The sequence below is a fragment of the Aphidius gifuensis genome, linkage group LG2 (assembly GCF_014905175.1).
Source record: "Aphidius gifuensis isolate YNYX2018 linkage group LG2, ASM1490517v1, whole genome shotgun sequence".
NCBI lineage: Eukaryota > Metazoa > Arthropoda > Insecta > Hymenoptera > Braconidae > Aphidius > Aphidius gifuensis.
The window spans coordinates 22,246,867-22,267,825 of NC_057789.1; the positions used below are offsets into that span (position 1 = coordinate 22,246,867).

At 23.1% G+C, this 20,959-nt stretch overlaps 3 protein-coding genes across 7 annotated transcripts; 1 reads left to right on the forward strand and 2 right to left on the reverse strand.

The window, feature by feature from the left end:
• Window positions 1-1,051: 1,051 nt before the first annotated feature.
• LOC122849519 (sodium-dependent neutral amino acid transporter B(0)AT3) lies at window positions 1,052-8,977 on the reverse strand. 4 transcript variants are annotated; one of them, XM_044148235.1, is made up of 12 exons: window positions 8,801-8,977; window positions 7,718-7,878; window positions 6,013-6,259; window positions 5,795-5,910; window positions 5,583-5,690; window positions 5,218-5,463; window positions 4,828-4,938; window positions 4,533-4,734; window positions 4,263-4,462; window positions 3,990-4,191; window positions 3,487-3,910; window positions 1,052-3,416 (listed from the first exon to the last, which is right to left on the reverse strand). In XM_044148235.1, exons 2-12 carry the CDS (start codon window positions 7,811-7,813, stop codon window positions 3,203-3,205), a joined length of 2,166 nt encoding a protein of 721 aa, XP_044004170.1. In that variant the 5' UTR covers window positions 7,814-7,878; window positions 8,801-8,977; the 3' UTR covers window positions 1,052-3,202. The 4 variants fall into 4 exon arrangements, with proteins under 4 accessions (XP_044004170.1, XP_044004169.1, XP_044004166.1 ...); XM_044148234.1 differs by having other exon boundaries at window positions 7,718-7,962; XM_044148231.1 differs by having other exon boundaries at window positions 7,718-8,061.
• Window positions 8,978-9,564: 587 nt separating this feature from the next.
• On the reverse strand, window positions 9,565-11,111 carry LOC122850532. Its single transcript, XM_044149662.1, has 6 exons — window positions 11,058-11,111; window positions 10,585-10,751; window positions 10,321-10,456; window positions 10,025-10,182; window positions 9,693-9,805; window positions 9,565-9,608 (listed from the first exon to the last, which is right to left on the reverse strand). Exons 2-6 carry the CDS (start codon window positions 10,728-10,730, stop codon window positions 9,565-9,567), a joined length of 597 nt encoding a protein of 198 aa, XP_044005597.1. The 5' UTR covers window positions 10,731-10,751; window positions 11,058-11,111.
• A 537-nt stretch (window positions 11,112-11,648) lies between these two features.
• On the forward strand, window positions 11,649-20,498 carry LOC122849520 (lysophosphatidylcholine acyltransferase-like). 2 transcript variants are annotated; one of them, XM_044148236.1, is made up of 10 exons: window positions 11,649-12,512; window positions 16,009-16,154; window positions 16,858-17,075; window positions 18,213-18,480; window positions 18,580-18,717; window positions 18,801-18,926; window positions 19,009-19,156; window positions 19,233-19,331; window positions 19,415-19,562; window positions 19,660-20,498. In XM_044148236.1, the coding sequence occupies exons 1-10, from the start codon at window positions 12,342-12,344 to the stop codon at window positions 19,746-19,748; spliced, it is 1,551 nt and encodes a 516-aa protein (XP_044004171.1). In that variant the 5' UTR covers window positions 11,649-12,341; the 3' UTR covers window positions 19,749-20,498. The 2 variants fall into 2 exon arrangements, with proteins under 2 accessions (XP_044004171.1, XP_044004172.1); XM_044148237.1 differs by lacking the exon at window positions 16,858-17,075 and adding an exon at window positions 17,560-17,774 and having other exon boundaries at window positions 11,654-12,512; window positions 19,660-20,487.
• Window positions 20,499-20,959: the final 461 nt, after the last annotated feature.

Consider the following 20,959-nt stretch of genomic DNA (forward strand, 5'->3'; position numbering starts at 1 on the left):
TGTATGTACATTATTGCGTATACATAATTAAAATTAAATCGTTTATTACGGAACGTTTTTTTTTTTTATTTTTAATCTATTTACTTATTAATTTATTTCTTTTTTAAATTTTCTAAATTATGTATGTATAAATAGGCGTCGATGTGTATAAGTTATTTAGTCAATAAATTATTAATCAATAAGGTACATTAATTTTTTTTGGATGTTAAAACTATTAGTATGTTTCAAATAAACTAAAATATACAATCAAGATTATTTTTTGTCCTAAAAATCTAAATGTTTTTTTAAATTTTTCTTCAAAAATTATTGTCGGAAATGTTTGTTAATCGGATATGTGTATTTTTACAACCATGATATATATATTTTGAGATATGATAAACAGGTGAATCAATTATTATTTTGAAATTTTTCTTTTTTTTTAATTAATTTGTTAAAATTAAATAATTTTGTATATTATTTATTATAAACTATCATGTTTTCATCATCGTTTTATTGTCAAGTATATAATTTATTAGTATTATTGTCAAATAATTATTATAAATAAAATAATTAATATGTAATATTGTTTTTTTGAATATTTGTCGATGTAATGTAAAAAAGCATAAATGCCACTTGTCGGGGCGTTTTTTCACCAATTAAAAAAAAAACATATTCTTGGATTTAGATTTATCAAGACTTTTTAGAGCTGAGAAGATACGAAATTTTCGTCATCTTTGAATGTTTAAAAATTAAATGTTCATTATTTTTAAATATTTAATAAAAAATTTTTCAAAACACAAAATAGTTATTTAAATAAAAAAAATATTAATTTTGTTAATTTTAAAGTTGAATTATAATAAAAAAAAATTGAACACTTAAAATTTATCAATTCCAAATGAAAAAAAAAAAGGTTAAGTTCTGATTTAACATTTCTTTACATAGCATAAATTAATGTTTATCTCAAATGTTGGTTTGATATTTTTCTCCAATGTTAATTTCTATTTTTTTAACATTTTTTAAGTTTTCAATTTCCACATTTGACACACATTTTCACATTTTTTTTGCTTACTGAATAATTTAATTTTTTTTTTTTTTTACCGCCTCAACTCATTCTGATACATCTAAATCCAAGTTGATCTGAAGTCCTCTTTTACTTTCCAAATATTTTTCTTAGCACTTACGCTTTTTGAGATTATATCGACGATATGGATGTACTATAAATTTAATAAAAGATTTGTTTATACTCACGATTATGAATCTATACCATAATTAAAATTTATAAATATCATAACTTACACTGATGTATATACTTTTTTTTCGTATTTTCAAATTCTCATTTTCATTTGAATGTTATATACTGTGCGCATAAAATCTTAAACTCTATATAAATTTTTCATTTCATTTTTTTTTTTTGTCATCATACAGTGTAACATACTTTCCTATTGGAATTACAAGATTATCTGAATATATGTTTTAACGAGTTTTAAGCAATACAATATTAATTTTATTAATTATTAAATAGTACTGTAATCCTATTAACTATTGCAATAACAATATAGTCTTATTTTTTTCATGTTTCGTTATTTTTATTTCTCATTAATATTTTATTATTAATATTTTTTTTTGTTTTATTTAAATTACGATGATGATATTTAAATTTTTATTTTCATTTCATAAGAGTTTTTTAAATTTTTTTGCAATGATTTATTTATAAAATCAATTCAAAAAAATACAATCATTTATTACTTTTGGTTTTTCAGTATTGTTTAACATTTATAAATATATTTAACGATTAGAGGATATGTTTATGCAACAATTGGAGAAATATATAGGTATATTCTCAATTAATTTGATAACAACTCAATTCATCACACTCTTGTTAGAAGGCAAGCAATATGATATAAATAATAAATATAATTTAAATTGAAATCAACTATGGATACATTTATAATATTATTTATTTTTTTTCATTTCAATATTAATCATAAACCTTAATCATGCGTAATTTAATTATCGTCATTCGTTTTTACATTGCATAGGCCTCGTTGTTGTAAGTGCATATAGTGCAGTGCAATTTTTATAACAATTATTGTCAATAAGATTTGTCATTGTATATTACTGACTAAATAAAAACAAAAAATATTATCTTTGAATCGTTTTTTTTTCTTTTAATTGAAAAAATTTCCAGTTAGTCTAGTATATAATTATATATATTTGTCAATTCTGTTTTTCTTTATTTATTTTTTTTAATCACCAATTATTATTTGTCAAAGTTTATTGATTTCAGACTTAAAGATTATTTTTTTAATAAATAAATAATATTTAAAACCAGCAAAAAATATACAGCAGTAGATCAAAGCCAATCGTGGACGGCCACTTCTTAAAATTTAAACATTTTATATTACTTATATATTTTCATTATCATCAAAATTCAACTTTTTTTTTGCTTTTAAAATTTAAAACAATATTGCGATATGCCTTTGAAAGTTCCGATATGCAAAAGTGTTTCAATACGATATGACATTCAAAAATAATTTTAAGATTAAAAACGTTTTTTTTTTTTTTTTCATTTTTTTTTGCAGGCAGATCGGCGTGACGAACATTTTTTTTTTTCACAGCATAATTGACACAGTTGACTCGTCGATCATATTGATAATGATAAATTCAAACTCATTTGCAAAATTGATATTACATTTCGATATGACTCAATAGAAATATTAAAATTCAAAATAATTATTAACAAAAGAAAGAAACTAAAAATTCTCTTCAAAAAAAAAAAGGTTAAATTCATATTTTTTTATAAATAAAGATTTAGTTCAAATGTTTAGCTAAAAAAAGACCACTTTTTCATTACGAGTTAAAGAACAATAATTCAGCTAGAAAATATAAAAAGACTTTTTCAATCAGCTATAAGTATCATCATTATCAAAATTTCATTGTGAAATAGTTTTTTCTATTTTTTCAGTGAGTTTATATTTTTTCAAACTATCAAATTAAAATTCTTTGCTAAACATTTGAATGACACTTTTGTTATTAATTTTTTTGCATTGTAATATTTCTATTAGAAGTTTTTGGTTTTTGTTTTCTCTAAATTAAATGGAAGAAATTATTATTATTTTGAATAAATTACAATAGTTATTGCAGTGATACTTAGCCAATTACTGTTGATATTGAATTATTATTAATCTGGTGTTAATAATGTTGGCTGATAAATTGTATTATTCTAGGTGAGATCATCATCATCATCATCATCATCATCATCATCATGAGCTTCACTAACTGGACAACAAAGTCCTTCAGATCCGTCACTTCTAATACAAAATAATAATGTCTCGGCAGTTGTCACTTCGTGTGGTACAATACCATGAAATTCTTTTAAATCAGCTGCCGGAAACCAGGCTTTAGCGTTGTCTTCAATGATCAAAACACCAAAAGCTCTAAAAAAAAAAAATTAAATAAATAAAAACTTATTTAAAAAAATATACATATTTACATATTTAGCTTTACCTGAATATTGCAATAGCTGGAATCCAGAGAACAGAAGCCAGAATAAGTATTGTTGAGAGTACAAGACTCCATGTTGGCCAATCAAGTCTCTCAGTGATACCTTTTGTTGCAACCCAAGCTTGATAGCCACTTCCCTTATAAACAATTTCAATAAACGAAGCAAATAATATACTCAACATTGCCAATGGACTTAAATATTTCCAACAAATAAGCCAATATAAACCTGGTCTGTTACCAGTCATTAATTCAATATCATCAGCAAAACGTTTTAAACCATAAACATATGATACACCAATACATTCAAAAAATGCAATTATCAATAGTGGAAAATTACCACTAAAATTATCGAACAATACAAAAACATAACTACCAGCACCATGTGCAAAACCCATTGATATTATACAACAAGCTAAACATATACCACCTGTAAAAATAATAATATTTTATTAATTAAAATATAATTAAAAAGTATATATTTAAATATATTTAAATACAAAACATACCTGTTAAAATTTCTTTACGTAAATTTGGTAATAATTTCATATCAACAATACTTGTAACAACACCCTCAAGTGTACCAAATTGTGAATCAATACCAAGTGTGAATAACATTAAAAAAAATAATACTGACCAAAATGGGGCACCAGGAAATTGATTAATTGCTTCAGTAAAAATAATAAATGCTAGCCCAGTACCTGATGCTGACTGAAAAATAAATAAATAAAAATTAATTATTTAATAAAAATATTAACATCAATTATTTAATATTTAATTACATTATCAAGTTCTCTTTGTAAATCACAAATTTGTAATGGTGGCATAAATAGATCAATGCTGTTATTTCCATTTGAAAAATTTAATAGTGTTCCAGCTGTTGGTAGTTCACTTGGTATTTTATCAATTCGACCAAAAACATTTAGCAATGTTGAATTACGATCTTCTAGACATTGTTCATATACCATTGTTGCTTTGAAACCTTTAAATAAAAAATTGAATATAGATATATTGAATGAGTGATATTTTATAAAATTAATAAAAGTTCATACCAATTATTGAAAATACAACTATTCCAGCAAACATCGATGTAAAACAATTTGTTAAACTGACTAATATTGCATCACGATAACAATTATTATTGACGGGATTGTATGATGAAAATGCAATTAAGCCACCAAATGCAAGGCCAAGAGAAAAAAATATTTGAGTACCTGCTTCAAGCCAAACAACAGGATCAGTTAATGTCCACCACTAAAAAATTAAGTTTTATTAAATTATATTATTTAAAATTGATTATTTAATAAATTTTTTTTCTTTTTTAATTTTAATTAAATAACTACCAACTTTTGGTGTAAAAAGGTGACGAAGACCATCAGACATTCCAGGTAATGTAACTCCACGGAAGAAAAATATTATTAATACAATATATGGAAATGTTGCTGTCACATAAACAACCTGTAATAAAAAATTAATTAATTAATTTTATTTATATTAATTTATACAACAAAATAATACTTCCTAATAATTTTTTTTTTTTGACAGTGATTTTGATTCTAGATTATTTATAAAAGTAATAGAAAATTCTTAGTAATTTTTGTTTATAATAATTAAATGTTTCTTTAAAAGTAAAAAGTCACTAAAGGTTTATCATTACACTAGTTTTTTCGATCCTTTTTTAAAACTAATAACTTTTTAAATAATAAAAAATATCTTTAACATAAACAATTCAAATACTTTTCCAGATGATGCAATTCCTTTGATCATACACATGTATACTAATATCCAAGCAACAACAAGTGCCATTGCAATTTTCCAATTAAATACTTCTGGTGAATTGATATCTTTTGATATCATGAGAGTTGTTCGATACCAAAAATATTGTGTTGGACCACTCAATTGACACTCAGGCTCAACTGCATAAGAGCCATTGTGAAAATATCGATTTGGACATTCAGACCATGGTAATTCTGATTGAAAACTCTGTAATAGATAAACGGAATTTTTTTAATATTTATTTTCAATTTGTTGAGTAAAATTTCAATTGAAATTATATTATAAAATTAATTGATTTTTTTTGTTTTTCATATCAGTATTTTTACCTGTACAAAGTAAAAGAGACACCAGGCAATAATTGTGTTGTAATAAAGAGCAACATTGAAAGAAACAACAGCACTGCTTATACCAATTCCTCCCAAAAACGGTGAGACCTAAAAATATATTATTGATAAAAAAATAAAAAAATCATTCAAAGTAAAAAATGAAAAAAAAAAAAGCTATTTCTTTTTGTTTATGTTAATTACATAAATTTTACCTGATTCCAAACACCAATGGCACCTTTTCTTAGTCTCTGTCCAATTGCAAGTTCTAAATAAAAAATTGGAATTCCTTCTATAGCCAGCATTATAAAATATGGAATCAAAAATGCTCCTGTAATAAAAAAAAAAATATACGTAAACCCAATTTTTAACTAATATTTTTTTATCAATATTGAAATCAATATGCCAATAAATTAAAATGATAATTTATTACCTCCACCATTTTTTTGTGCAAGATAAGGAAATCTCCAAACATTACCAAGGCCAACAGCATATCCAACAGTTGCAAGTAAAAATGTCAATTTGCTGTCCCAATTTTCACGTTCATCTTCACCAGATTCTGGACGAAATGTTGCTTTGCCCTCATTACTACCAAGTTTACTTCTTTCAACAACAGCAATATTACTGCTTGTATTACCACTTGTACCCCCGCTGCCCTCTGCATTAACGAGCCCTTTGTTCTGTAACAGTCATATCGAACAAAAAAAATGTAATATATATTTTGTCTTATTTTATTTTCTATTTAAATTAAATTATATTAATGAAATACGGAATCAAAATAAAAGCACATATGTTTAATTAAATAAAAACTAAAACTTCACATAAAAAATTATATTAATTTATTTTAGTATGTGAATATTCGATTATTTTATGGAAATAAATTTTATAATACCATTTTGATTTATTCATTAAAAAAATAGCCTCACCAGAAATAAATTTGTATTATATTGAAAAAAAAATTGACTAATGGCATGTTAAGAGATAAAAAAAAACCATTTATGACAAAATAATAATAGCAATAATAATAATAATTAATATATATTGGAAAAAGGATCAACTAAGCTTTTTCATGAAATTCGAATAAATAAATCTTTGTTATTATTATTAAATATTAATTGAAAGAGAATTAAAAAATTGTGAATGCTGATGAGAATTAATGTTTTTAAAAATTTATTATTATTTTCTCTAATCCCTTATAATGTCAAATGAATTAGTGTGTGCAAAATTGATATTATTGTATAATTGGATACTTCAATGAGAATAAGGATTAATATGAAATTATAAATGATATTATAGAAATATAAACATAATTGACTTTTAATGAATTAAAACTTTTTGTTGACTTTATTCAAACGATTCAAATGGAAATTATAGATTGGTGCACCCTTATTGAAACAGAGCAATTTAAATAAATTTATAATCAAAGAATAGCTCCGCATTATTCACAAGAAAGTATAATTTAATTTTTTTTAAATTAGTATATATTTTGTAATAATAGAATAGTTATACTACCAAATCAATAATAATTCAATATCAACAGTAATTGGCTAAGTATCACTGCAATAACTATTATAATTAATTCAAAATAATAATAATTTCTTCCATTTAATTTAGAGAAAACAAAAACCAAAAACTTCTAATAGAAATATTACAATGCAAAAAAATTAATAACAAAAGTGTCATTCAAATGTTTAGCAAAGAATTTTAATTTGATAGTTTGAAAAAATATAAACTCACTGAAAAAATAGAAAAAACTATTTCACAATGAAATTTTAATAATGATGATACTTATAGCTGATTGAAAAAGTATTTTTATATTTTCTAGCTGAATTATTATTCTTTAACTCGTAATGAAAAAGTGGTCTTTTTTAGCCAAAAACATTTGAACTAAATTTTTTTTTATAAAAAAATATGAATTTAACCTTTTTTGGTAGAGAATTTCTTGTTTCTTTCTTTTGTTAATAATTATTTTGAATTTTAATATTTCTATTGAGTCATATAGAAATATAATACCAATTTTGCAAATGAGTTTGAATTTATTATTAGCAAAACGTTAGACGAGTCAACTGTGTCATGATGATGTATGAAAAAAAAAAAAACAATTCTATTTGAAGACGGTGTGTTATATTATTATTTACCTTTTTGTTCGGACTTGAATCATCAAATCCAGCATTTGTTGCACCATAATTGATGGCTGTTGGATTCTTACGACTTTCGACAACTAATTCTTTCATTTCCAATCTATCAACACTTTTTTGTGGTTTTAAATCACGTGAACTTTGTCTTCTCACTAAATGTGCTGTGTTTGCCATTTTTTATAACGATAATGAACCAATTATTTGCTGTCTATTTATTTTTTTTGCATGAATTATTATTCTTATATCTTCTTATTTATTTTATTTTTTTGTTAAATTGATATTGACAATTTTGTTGGTGGTTTAAGTTTATACCAAAATTAATAATTCATCACAACTTTTGGTAACTCCATTTAAAAAAATAATATGATTATAACTATTTACTCAACATTTTTCTTATAGTAAGTTATAAATACTAATATATTATTTTATTTAAAATTAGGATTCTAAATACATCACATAGTAATTTATAACTTTTCACATCATTTTTTATTTATTAAAAAAAAATATAATCTTTATTCATTAATTTCAACAGAATAATATCAATTAATTGACCCCGAAATAGCAAAACTCACGTCATCAGAAAAATTATACTATATATATTTATTATATATAGAACAGTTTGGTGATAAAAAAAAAATACATAACGATTACAGAATGTTTCTCTGACGTCATTTGTTAAAGTAGCCAATCGTGATGTCGAAAAACTCATTAAAACTAGAACCAACTAAACCATAATTTACAAAACAAGGAAACAATGTACACACCAAACAATGAAAAAAAAAAGTTATCAATTTTAATGATTTTTTTAACGAAAAAAAAAAAAAAACCAAAAAAGTAAATAAACTTATTGAAAATCAAAAAAATAAAATAAAAATCGCGAAAATTATATTTAAAAAGAAATGCTACTTGTCATTAAATTTATAATAAAAATATTATTCTGTTAAAATAATAACTGTGTTATCCACTTGAAAAATCAACCCTATAATTATTGAATAAAATAATAGATGAAAAATATTGTTATTTTTTTTTTATAATAGCATGATTTATATTAAGTATATAGTTTTATAAAATTAAATAACTGACCTGTCGGGGGCAGAGGGATGGGGTCAAAATTAAGGAGACAACACAATATTAAAGGTGTTGTTCCTTTGGGGTACAAGAGGCACTTACTACTGTTCGTAATATGTGGCACCCTCTGGTCACATATTACGAAACATTATCCTTTCATCTGTTTGGGATGAAAAAAAAAAAAAATTTATGTATACAAAATTTTCATGCTGGTACGCAGCTACTGTTCGAATCAATAGCAAGCGCCGGCGCAACTCTTAAAATTATAATTACAATATACCAATTAATATTCCAATAAAATCACACTATATTTACTCTTCAATTAATAATAATTAATCATTTTTAAATTAATTGTTATTATTGATTTATCATTTTCAAAAATAAATTTAATTTTTTGTTGCTTTTTTAAATTTATTATTTTTTAATTGTGTTGTAATTGATTAATTTTTTTAGATTTAAAATTTTTTGATTGAAATGGGAAGTAGAGTGGAAATTGGCATTTGATTGTGTCAGAGAATGTAACAATAAAACGGATACTATAGTATTGTTTAGATAATCAATTAATTGTGATGTGAATTTTCAAATTAAAAATTAATTACATAACTCAGTTATCGGAATTGTTTTATTGTTATTGTGATTATCAAAAGATATTATTAATCTATTGTAAATAATAAATTATAATTTAAATTATAAATAATAAATTAATGAAATGTAAATAAAACTAGTTGAGAAGATATTTTATTAATTTCCATTTGTAATTCCAAATATTTGTATAAAAATTATATTGTCTCTTCAATTAGAAATTTTGTAAAAACTAATATTCCTGAAAAATAAAAAATTCATTAAAATAGTTAAAAATATTTTTATTTTTTAGAAATAATTTAATTATAAAAACGAAAAAACTTACTTTCAATTTGTGTTTTACTTTCTTGATTTTCTTCAAATGCTGATATTAATAGTAAAACAGTTTTTTCATCATTTCGTTTGATGCTTTTGAGCCTTTCATTAATATCTTGGTATCTAATGTTTTAATATTGATAAGGAATTTTTTTTTAACTTTTAAAATATTTTAAAAATTTAGATAAATTATCTTGTTGCATTAAAGAAGCTCAAATGACAAAGAAAAAAAAAAAGTTTCAAACATAAAAACACCGCAGTGTTTTTTGGAAACGACACTTGCATTTTTTCTCACTTTTAATACGACAATATGTAATTTTTTTTTAAGAAAAAAAAGGATACAGTTGTTGATAATATTCTTGAGATATCATGGCCCATTCAAGAAGAAGACTCAATTTTGCTCTTCTTGGTGTTCCTTCAATTATTTGAATTATCTTTGGATCATCAGTTGAAACTTTCGCTCTTGTAGTTTCTAAGTTATTTAATTTACTTTTTAATTCCTAGAAAAAATATAATTAATTCAAATTAAATCCTTTTTTTTTTTTTTTTTATATATATATTAATAACAATTATACATCTTTTGTTTGAAGAAAAAATATATACATACGCATACAATACATATATAAATTTATACATACACTATTTAGAACTCCCAAACTTTTTATAGCTTTATCAATTTGTTCGATTTCTTCTTCGATTCCTAAATTAATTTTAAAAATCAATTTATCCCGCATAAATTCAATTTTACAAATATTTGCATTATCGACCTCCTCACTGCAAAAAAATAAAGTGACATCTATAAGTAAGCATTTAAACTAATCTAATCAATTATTGTTCCTACTATTATTATTATTAAAAAAAATTATAAACCACGTGTGACTTAATAAAAATTAATAACAAACCTGGTAACACATCTCAATTGTTGACAAGAATTTCTAAGATTTGCAATTGCTTTTTCTGTATTTTTTTTTATTGTATTCCATTTATTAATTATTTTAACAAGACAAATGTAATAACTTTGCAATGATTTTAAGAGTTCTTTGTCCATCTTGCAAAATTAGAAGCAACTCTACATATAAACAACTATAAATAATACAGCCTACAGACACTGACTACTGAACTAATGCACTCTAACGCACACTCACGCACAGATGCACTCAGTTGCACTCAGATACCTCAGATACACTCTCTTATGCTTAGCTTAACCCGCAGTATTAGCCAATGTATGGACACAACATGCTCGCACACAAGTACACAACTATAACAAAAAATACATTATATTTCAGTAGTCTCAAGTCTCAACTCAACTGTAGTTACTGTGACTGTACTCAGTACTGAAATGAAAAAGATCTCCTTGGATCTGAATGGATCTCACCTATTAAGTTTCTCTCTTCCTATTATATTTCAGTGTATAATTCTAGAGACTAAAAATGATTTTTAAACGCGTGCGCACGTGTTTTGGTCTCAGATACAAAATATATTATTTATCTATTAAACAATCTGACTTTAGATATATAAATTATCTAATATTCAACACTTTCAAGATACACGTCAATGACCTTGTTGGATGTTGTTGACAAATATCACGATAAAATAAAACAACCCTTGCAAAAATTATCTAGATATCTTACAGTAAGTTACAACAACCCTTATACCAAATTCTCTAAAACAATCTCATTTTTTCTTCCTTTCCAACATGAGAAAATAAATCTTGTTGACAATAATTATAAAATAACAACAATTTTATTATTTTTATATTTAATCTAGTTAAGTTTTTTTTGTTTCTTTTTTTAATTATTGAGCATTATTTTTTTATCAAATTGTTTTACATATAACGATTATAAATTTAATAATTGTTTGAGTATTGTGTGAGTGTTGATGTGCACAGCGAAAGGCGGAACAGTAAAAACACGCTTGTGAAGAAAAAAAAAATGTTTTAAAACTTTATACCTTTCAATTTATAACTCAGTCTTGAATTGTACACGTTTGAGGTGCCACGTTTTATTCAATAAATTTTATCAACATTAAAATACATATTTTATTATTATTACTGGATCTTATTTAAAAATTAAATATTACAATTTTTTTTTTTTTTTGTCAAGGCTAATAATCATTTTTTTATTTTTAATTATTTAAAATTCTTGGCTTGATAAGAAAAAAAAAACAATAAAAAAATAAAATAGATCGTGACAATATTTTCTTATCATTCATTATAATTATTTTTTTTTTTATCGGTTATTTGTTTGCTTCTGCATTATTTATATTATTTCAAAAAGAAAAATAATTATTATTTGTCCATATATTTATTATCACTTGTTCATAAATACAATTTGGGTTACCTGGTGGTTGTTTTTTTTTTTTATTTTTTATGTTGCGCAGACAATTTTTGTCATAAACATTATTATTGGTTGAAAATACGGGTGTCGTGGAAATAATATAACTTGCGCAATGAATAGTCGCTAAGCTTATATACGTTTTTTTTATTATTATTAGTTATTTGTTTTTGTTATTTCAACGAAGCTCATTGCTCCAATAATATATCGTAAAACATTACAAGAAATATTTTGTTTTTTTATTATTGTGTTTAAGTGATGATATATCAAGTTAATAAAAATTATTATTTGTGATTAATATTTTTGTTGTATTAATACTGTGTGATATGCGAGTTGGAGATATTAACTCAAATAATCGTAATACAAAAATTGAAATGGAAGAAATTGAGGTGAACAAAAAAATTCATGGAAATGATGATACAGCATCAATTGATACAGATATTTTAAATCCATTTGTTCATCGTTTGGAACTTGATACAACTTATGATAAGCTCAAGGTCAGTTTATTAATATTATTTAATTTTAGTATTTTTGATTAGCATCAGTGTATTTATCTGTTTATTTAATACAACTTTGCTATTTCTTAGAGTGTATTGAACTGTTATTAAAAACCGGTCGCCATGCTTGGAAAAGTATATTTTTTTTTATTTTCAACAGATGTTTGTTTTTTATTTCCTTATATTTTCATTTAAAAAAATTGTCATTAGAGATTTTATATCTCCATTGATTTTTATTTTTATTATACGTATACAATAAAAAACAAAAAAAAAAAAAGGCTTAAGCCTTACAATTTTGATGACAATAAATTATTATTATTATTTTTTTAATTGAATTATTTCAATGAATAATCGATAATACAAAATTTTATCATAATAATTTTAATTAAAAAATATAAAAGAACAAAAAAATAATTAAAAAACAATGATGACTGTGAAATATTAATTTTCTATTGTCACAATATGAGATGACTTGATAGAATTTATTTGGCACAATGTTTAACTAGATGTATCATTTGTGTATACGTAAATAGAATTTTTGATTTCTTGGTCAATGTCAATGGCACGTGTTGAATCTTCTTTTTTTTTTTTTTACAATTTAATTAAGAAATAATAATAAAGAAAATGTATAACAAGAAAGAACAATAAGCAAAATAAGAAAATAATTTTTTTTATTTTGTAATGATAACATTGTGTGTTTAATTTTTTTTTGAATGAAACACAATTAACATTAAACAAAAATAGAAAATTGAATTATATATGTTTATGAACATCTATAAAGAGAAATGTTTTCATGTTTTTTAAAGAATCATGATTCTCATGGACGATGGCATGCGATAATCGAATAACGGATTTTATACAACGAATAAAACCGAGACTTGCCGATCTTAAAAAAAAATTGATTTCCGGTCTGTCTTAAATAATTACTGTTTTTAATTTTTCAAAATAATATTTATTTATTTATTCATAAAATAAATAATATCTATTATTTAATTACTTTTATAACATGTAAATTATTTTATTTCATTAATTTCTCCGGAGATTGATAATTTATCCGTCAAATAATTTTTTATTTAAAAAAAAATTTTAGCTCTCGTTACTGTAGGAAATAATTTTTCAATACTCAATAAGAAATGGCGGTAGTAGGGAGAATGAGAGAGAAAAATTAAAGACAAGAGATTGTATTTCACTTTCGCTTGAAATTATTGTCGTTTTCGCAATTTTGTTTTGAATGCGAAAAAAATTTTCAAAAGGAAGATTTATGTGGGACAAAAATGTGGGTTACAGGAGAAACGTTTTGACCGCTTGAAGTATTAATCGAATGACAAGAGACTATTAAAGTAAATATTTATAATATATTTTGTAATTTATAATAGTAATTTATAATTTATTTTTATTATTTTTAACAAGTTACAGCTTTTTTTTTATATTCTTTATTTTAATCATATTTTGTATTTTTTTTTCTGTTTTATTTTCTCGTGACAGTATATATTCCGCACACGACGAAAAAAAAAAAAGAAAATTCGAATTGATTAAAGAAGTCGTACCATTATAAATCTCGCGAAATCCTCTATTGAAAGACTTACATAAATGCATTTCTAATATAATATTCAAATACTTAAGTATTGATGGAAATCTTTTTTTATTTTGAGAAAGTATACTTATATATTTTACTTTTCGATATCTTGTATTATTTCCTCTTCCAACTCTTTCCGGTTGTTAATTCTGGTGTCATAAAATTTTCAATAAACCTACATAGTTGCAAAAAAAAAAAAACGTTAAATCAAAGATTATTTGACATTTTGCGTTTTTAATATTTACACATAAATTTTTATTTTGTTTCACATGTACAATAATTTCTTTTCGTGAAAGTTTTTCACAAATCTAATGTTTTATATTTTTATTTTATTTTGGCGTATTAGTTAATTAATTTTTTTCCTTTGTAATGTAACAACATCAAAATATTGTCAAGTTTCATTATACTACTCTTTACAAACATTTATTTATTTATTTTTCAAGAATAAAATTTATTTATAGTTAAATCAGATTTTACGATGAATAATTTTTTACATTTGGAAACTAGCGCGTGACGAAATTATAATTGTTAATGTTTTTTTGCTTTATATTATTTATTTAATTCGTTTATGTATTTAAAATTTTCGTGATATAGATAAGTGATGTTTATACATATTTAATTTTATTAATTTAAATTGTTAAAAATATTGTTTTAGTCATTAATAAACATATAGTAATTAAATCATCAAAATAATGAATAAAATTCATGGCCGACTTTCACGTATGAATTCATTCACTTGTTATTTTTTTAATCATTATTTATATTATTATTATATTTTTAAATTCAAGTGATCACCGTAACCGATGAAGAACGGGAACATCAAACGGGAAAATCATAAAGTATCCAAACCACACGTGACAAGTACATTATTATTATTTTTATTTCATATATTCAAAATCGTTAGTAAAATACTTATAATATACTATACAATCGAAAATAAATTATCAAATGTTTTTTTTTTTTTTTTTTTTGTATAATATTTACATATACGTATATATTTAAAAATATTTTTTTCCTTTTTCCTGATATCGTGACAGGTAAATACGAAAAATGATAAAAATTTTACATGACATAAATAATTTCTTTGGGTTTTTTGTATAAAAAAAAAAATAAATAGATTGTTCAGCAAGTATCTAAAGCATTATTTTCCATAAGAACTTAGTAGTGAAGTTGATTGGCGCATGTGCCATGAGTAGTACATAGCAAATCGATGATTACATATATATATACTCGTGACAAGTGTATGTAGTGAGAAATTAAAAAATAAAATGATAATTCAAGGTATAAGCTAACGGAAAGATGATCATGATGGAGATATATGATGATAAAAAAAAAAAAAAAACGGTAAAACTTGGGTTCAGAGACTGGTCCACTGGGGAAAATTTACTCGCACTTGAGAAACATTGAGTTTATTTATTTGTTGATTTAAAAACTGAAATAAAAAAAAAAAATTCACCTCCAAAATTTATTGTATATGATTTTTTTTTCTTGAGAGATATTTGACTACCGTTAGATGACCTTAATTGCCCTTCCAAAATGTGCTGCTATCTCCATAAAAAAAAAAAAAACAAGTTTTGTTTATTAAAATTGATTATTTTCTTTGATAAATCATAAGAATAATTGTTTTAAAAAAATTAATAACTAAAAATTACTATAATATAAGTTTTTATAATTCGTTATGTATATAACTTATGTTGAATTAGAAAAAAAAAAAAAAAAATGATTAGATTTCTTGATTCACAGCTAAGAATAATAACATAAATTTTTTAAAATTAATTTATTATTAAAAATTTTTATTTATTTATTCTTTAATTTTTACAATTAAATTTCTTATAATTAAATTTTTCAATTTGTACTCGTAATAATAGATTTATAAATAATTAAAAAAAAACGATATTATTATTTTTGATTATTTTTCAGACGGCCTTTTTGACAGTTGCACTCTTGCCATTTCGACTTGCTGCAATAACTGCACTTGTAATATTGGCGTGGTTACTTGCTTGCCTTGGTCTTCACGGTTTATCCGAGGAAGATTTACGTAAAGCACCAATTACCGGATGGAGACGGTGAGTTAAAAACCTGTCATCATCGTCAGGATATTTCATAAAAATATATAATAACTAATACTTAAGCAAAAGAAAAATATAAAATTAAACAAAAGTAATAATAAACTATCATATAAATTGCATGTTAAAATTTTAGATTTTTTTGTAATCAAATCATTGATATTGATGGTAAATATTATTTTTTTTTGAAATAGTTTACAATGTCGACTTTGAGGTGTAACTTATTTAATAATACACTTGTATTTTTGTTTTATTAAAATTTTTGTCCTTCAAGTGTCTCAAGGTGTTCATGAATTTTTATAATACAATAATCAATTTTAACTTACATCGTAAGTTTTTTTTTTTCTATCTTTAGTTACCATCAATTTTAATGTGTTTGTACTTAATTTTTATATTATCATAAAATTATTAAATTTACTAGACTAATTTTCATGAAAATAAAAAAATTATCAAGTTTATTTAAAAAAAAAAAAACAATTAACAATTAACAATTAAACAATTAAAAAACAAAATATTAGTGTTTGACTAATTTGGATTGTATTATTATTTTTTCAATTAACCACAAAAAAAAAATAATAATAATAAATAAATAGATAAATATATTATTTATAAGTAGACGATAACACTTTTGCTTTTGCTTGTTAGATAATTTAACACGTTGGCATTATTTAATAATCAATAAAAAAAAAATAAAAAAAATTAGTGATATGAGGGTGCTGGTTTGCTGGGTCATGAGGGCAGTATTCATTTGCGGTGGATTTCATATTGTGAAAATCAAAGGTCAAAAAGCAACACCAAAGGATGCACCTGTGTTGGCAATGGCACCACATTCAACTTTCTTCGATGCACTTCCGGTCATCTACCTTGGTGGCCCAAGCATCGTTGCCAAGGCAGAGACCGGAAAAATTCCATTCTTTGGAAGTATGTTAATTTAATTATTTTTAACATTTAAAAATAATTTTATTTTAACTTATTTATTTTTCTTTTTTATTTAATTAACTCTTCATAACACTCATTAATTTTCTAATCTAGCTATAAATTAATTTTTATCAAATTGTACAGTACTAAAGAAAAAAAAATGCAAAAAAGACTAATCAAGTTGATTAATTAAAACTAAATTGATAATATCAAAAATAATTAAGTTTTTAGAATTAATATATCAACTAGTACTTGTATATATATATAAAAAAAATATATTTTCTGTATATAAAAATGGGATTTGGTTTAATCTTAAAGTATGAAAAAAATAAAAAAACTCAATTGGTACATAATTGGTGATTTTATTGTAATATTATAAAAAAAATAACTAACTATATGGAAATAATAATAAGAATAATAAATAAAGGGCTGAAGGAATAATAAGTAGTAAGTAACATTATTATAAAAAATAAAAAAAATACTCCAGGAAAATAATACCTTGGTTGTGCTGGCTCGGTCGACTTACATATCAAGCTGGTGGAATGAAAATAATTGTACGTGGTAAACAAGCATCAAGATCAGAAGCACCAATACTTGTTGTTGCACCACATTCAACATTTATTGATGGAGGAATTGTTTATGTTACTGGGTTTCCATCAATCATCGTACGAAGAGAATCTGGATTAAATCCATTTATTGGAAGTATGTTTTTTAAAAAAAGAATAAAAACAAAAAAAAAAAAGAATTAATAATAAATATCTTTAAAAAAATTATTTACAATTTACCAAATTCCATTCAACAGAAAATAAATAAATTAATTAATTGAAAAATTAATTTTTTAGCTATCAGAATTTGAAAGAACAATATTTTTCGCATCACATCATCATTTTTATATATATTTACAATATTTACAATATATATTTACATTTTTTTATTATTTAGATTGTTGATTTCTAAATAAATTAATTTATATTATCAATAAATATTTATATAAAAATTTAAATAATAATAATAATAATATAATTTATTATTTAGGTTTTTTTTTTCAATTTATTGTAAATATTTTATCAGCATTATTATATCGTAATTTATTTTATAATAATATTTTATAATTATTAATATTTTATTATTCATTTTTAGAACTAATTAATTATACACAGCCAGTTTATGTATGGCGAGATGATCCAAATTCACGTCAAAATACAATTAAAGAAATTATTGAACGAGCAACATCAAAAGAAGATTGGCCACAAGTTATGATTTTTCCGGAGGGTACATGTACAAATAGATCATGTTTAATAACATTTAAATGTGGTGCATTTTATCCAGGTGTGCCTGTTCAACCAGTATGCATACGTTATCCTAATAAACTTGATACTGTAACATGGACATGGGAAGGTCCTGGAGCGTAAGAAAAATTTTTAAAACATTTATTATTATTTTTTTTTCTTTTCATTCAAAGAAAGAAAAAAAAAAACAAGAAAAAAATTTTTATATCTTTTTTCAGATTAAAGTTATTATGGTTAACATTGACCCAGTTAAACAGCAGTTGTGAAATTGAATTTTTACCAGTTTATAAACCAAGTGAAGCTGAAAAAACTGATCCAAAATTATACGCCAATAATGTTCGACGTTTAATGGCTGAGTATGTTTACAAAAATTTAAATATTTCAAAGAATTTAATTTATTATCAATGTTTTAATTCGGTTATTTATTTTTTTTTTACAGAGCATTAAAAATTCCGGTATCAGATTATACATATGATGATTGTAGAATAATTACAAAAGCTCATTCACTCCATTTGCCTCATGCATCTGGAATTGTTGAAGCACATAAACTTCGTTACAAACTTGGGTAAATAAATTATTGAAAATAATTAAAATAAATTTATTTTTTTAATATTAAATATTTTTATAATTTATTTACAATATTATAGTCTCCAAAAAATCAAAATTGAAGAAGAATTACTTCAACGTAGAACATCCAAATTTGGTGAAGCTGTTGATTTTTCAGAGTTTGCAAAAATACTTAGAATTGATCCAAAAGATACATCATCTCAGCTGCTATTTAAAATTCATGATAGAGTATGTATAAATTTTTATTTTTATTAATAATTTTACACAGTTGATTAAAGTTTTAATTTAATTTTTTTATTTTCAGCAAAATCGTGGAAAAATTGATTTAGAAGAGTATATATTTACTGTTATTGCAATTGCAAATGCAAATACTGAACTTGATTTAGTTGACATTGCTTTTGAAGTATGTAAAAAACTTATTAACAAATATTTTTTCCTAATTTTTTTAAAATTTATTTTACTAATTATATCTAATATAATTTATAGATTTGCAATTCAAATGGAACGAAATGTTTAAATGCAAAAGAACTTCAAAAAGTCTTAAAACTTTCATTACAAATTCCAGCCGATGAAAGTGATAGAATTTTTTTACAAGCAAATCGTGAAATTGGTGGTGGTAATTCAGTTACAATTGGTATGTTTTTTTTTTATTTATCTTTTTTAACTACATTTCTGTATAGAAATAGTTGAAAATTTTCAAACTTAATTAAACTTTTTATCTGTTTATTCAGAGGACATTATGTCAGTTTTAAATAGTCGAGCTGAATATTCACATTTATTCGATGGTGATACTGATGGAAAAAGAAAAAAGACCATTTGAGAGTGTCTTTTCGGCTCATCGCCAACAACGCAATCAATGAAGAGCCGAGATTCAGATAATCCTCTATTAACAGAGGTATTAAGTTCCTGAATTATTTAAAAAAAAACAGAAAGAAAAATTATCAATAATGTTGATAGCATGTTAATTCGTGTCTCTATATCGAGTTATTCATTTTTCGATTGTTTCGACCAACAAGTGTACATAATTTTTCAAACAAAATTAAAAATCTACAGCAAAGTTTCAAAAAGAAAAACTCTATTGTTAAAAAAAGAATATATATACATATATTATTTAAAATATATTGAGTAATAAAAATGTATTGTAGATAAAAGATGTTTTTTTTTTTTTGAATATTATAGCTCAGGGTTCATTTTTTAATTTTTGTTTTGTTATTATTGTTTAAAGTTTTCACTGGTTTAATTTTGACACGTTAATTTACTCGTAGAGTTTTAGAAAATTTAGAAAACAAAAAATAAATTAAATATGATAATTATTTGTTCAAATGGTATTTATATAATGTTGCTAAAATAAATAATATATATAGATAATGATTAAGATAAAGAAAAAAAAATTAAAATTATTATAGCAATGGAGTAAACAATTGCGTGTAATTATTATTATTATCAGTATGTTTGTCGAAAATGTAAACTTAGTATTATAAAAACAGTATGTATATATTTATTCAACTGTAAATATAGATAAAAAAATATATTCTTATTTAATAAAAATATCAACTCTGCAATATGTCTCAATTTCTTTTTTAAATTTTTATTATGTCTTTTAATAATAAAAAAAAAATGTTTTTTACACTTTCATAATAAATTATTAATAATAGTCTTAACGTAAGTTAATAAATTCTTTTATATACTGATATCATTCAATGATATTTATTTTGATTAATTAAGTAGTCAACATAAGCTTAAAGATTTAGAGTGAAAGAAAACATCAAGTCTATTGATCGACATTTAAAATAAATTACTTCAATTCAATGGGCTCTATTTATTTTTTCCGCAAATTTTTTTTGGTGATATAAATCTGAGGCATGGATAACGAATACGTGACTCGTTTGTTTCATGTACATACTCCTCATTCAATTGGAAATATAAAATTATATTATTTATTCGTTGTGCTCCCTGGTGGAAATATTTCTCCGGCATTACTCCACCTCTACTCCGTTTCTGGCCCATTGTCAGAGAAATCACTCCGGCAGG

What these genes read in the sequence shown, in the direction of transcription:
- LOC122849519 (XM_044148234.1), bottom strand. Translation starts at nt 7,891, where the DNA reads ATGGCAAACACAGCACATTTAGTGAGAAGACAAAGTTCACGTGATTTA. An exon ending in CCATTGGTGTTTGGAATCAG is followed by an intron (nt 5,691 to 5,794) that starts GTAAAATTTATG and finishes ATATATTTTTAG; the next exon opens with GTCTCACCGTTTTTGGGAGG. An exon ending in GTCTCTTTTACTTTGTACAG is followed by an intron (nt 5,464 to 5,582) that starts GTAAAAATACTG and finishes TATCTATTACAG; the next exon opens with AGTTTTCAATCAGAATTACC.
- LOC122850532 (XM_044149662.1), bottom strand. Translation starts at nt 10,730, where the DNA reads ATGGACAAAGAACTCTTAAAATCATTGCAAAGTTATTACATTTGTCTT. An exon ending in GTTTGGGAGTTCTAAATAGT is followed by an intron (nt 10,183 to 10,320) that starts GTATGTATAAAT and finishes TATTTTTTCTAG; the next exon opens with GAATTAAAAAGTAAATTAAA. An exon ending in CAAGAATATTATCAACAACT is followed by an intron (nt 9,806 to 10,024) that starts GTATCCTTTTTT and finishes TTAAAACATTAG; the next exon opens with ATACCAAGATATTAATGAAA.
- LOC122849520 (XM_044148236.1), top strand. Translation starts at nt 12,342, where the DNA reads ATGCGAGTTGGAGATATTAACTCAAATAATCGTAATACAAAAATTGAA. An exon ending in CCAATTACCGGATGGAGACG is followed by an intron (nt 16,155 to 16,857) that starts GTGAGTTAAAAA and finishes AAAAAAAATTAG; the next exon opens with TGATATGAGGGTGCTGGTTT. An exon ending in ACATGGGAAGGTCCTGGAGC is followed by an intron (nt 18,481 to 18,579) that starts GTAAGAAAAATT and finishes ATCTTTTTTCAG; the next exon opens with ATTAAAGTTATTATGGTTAA.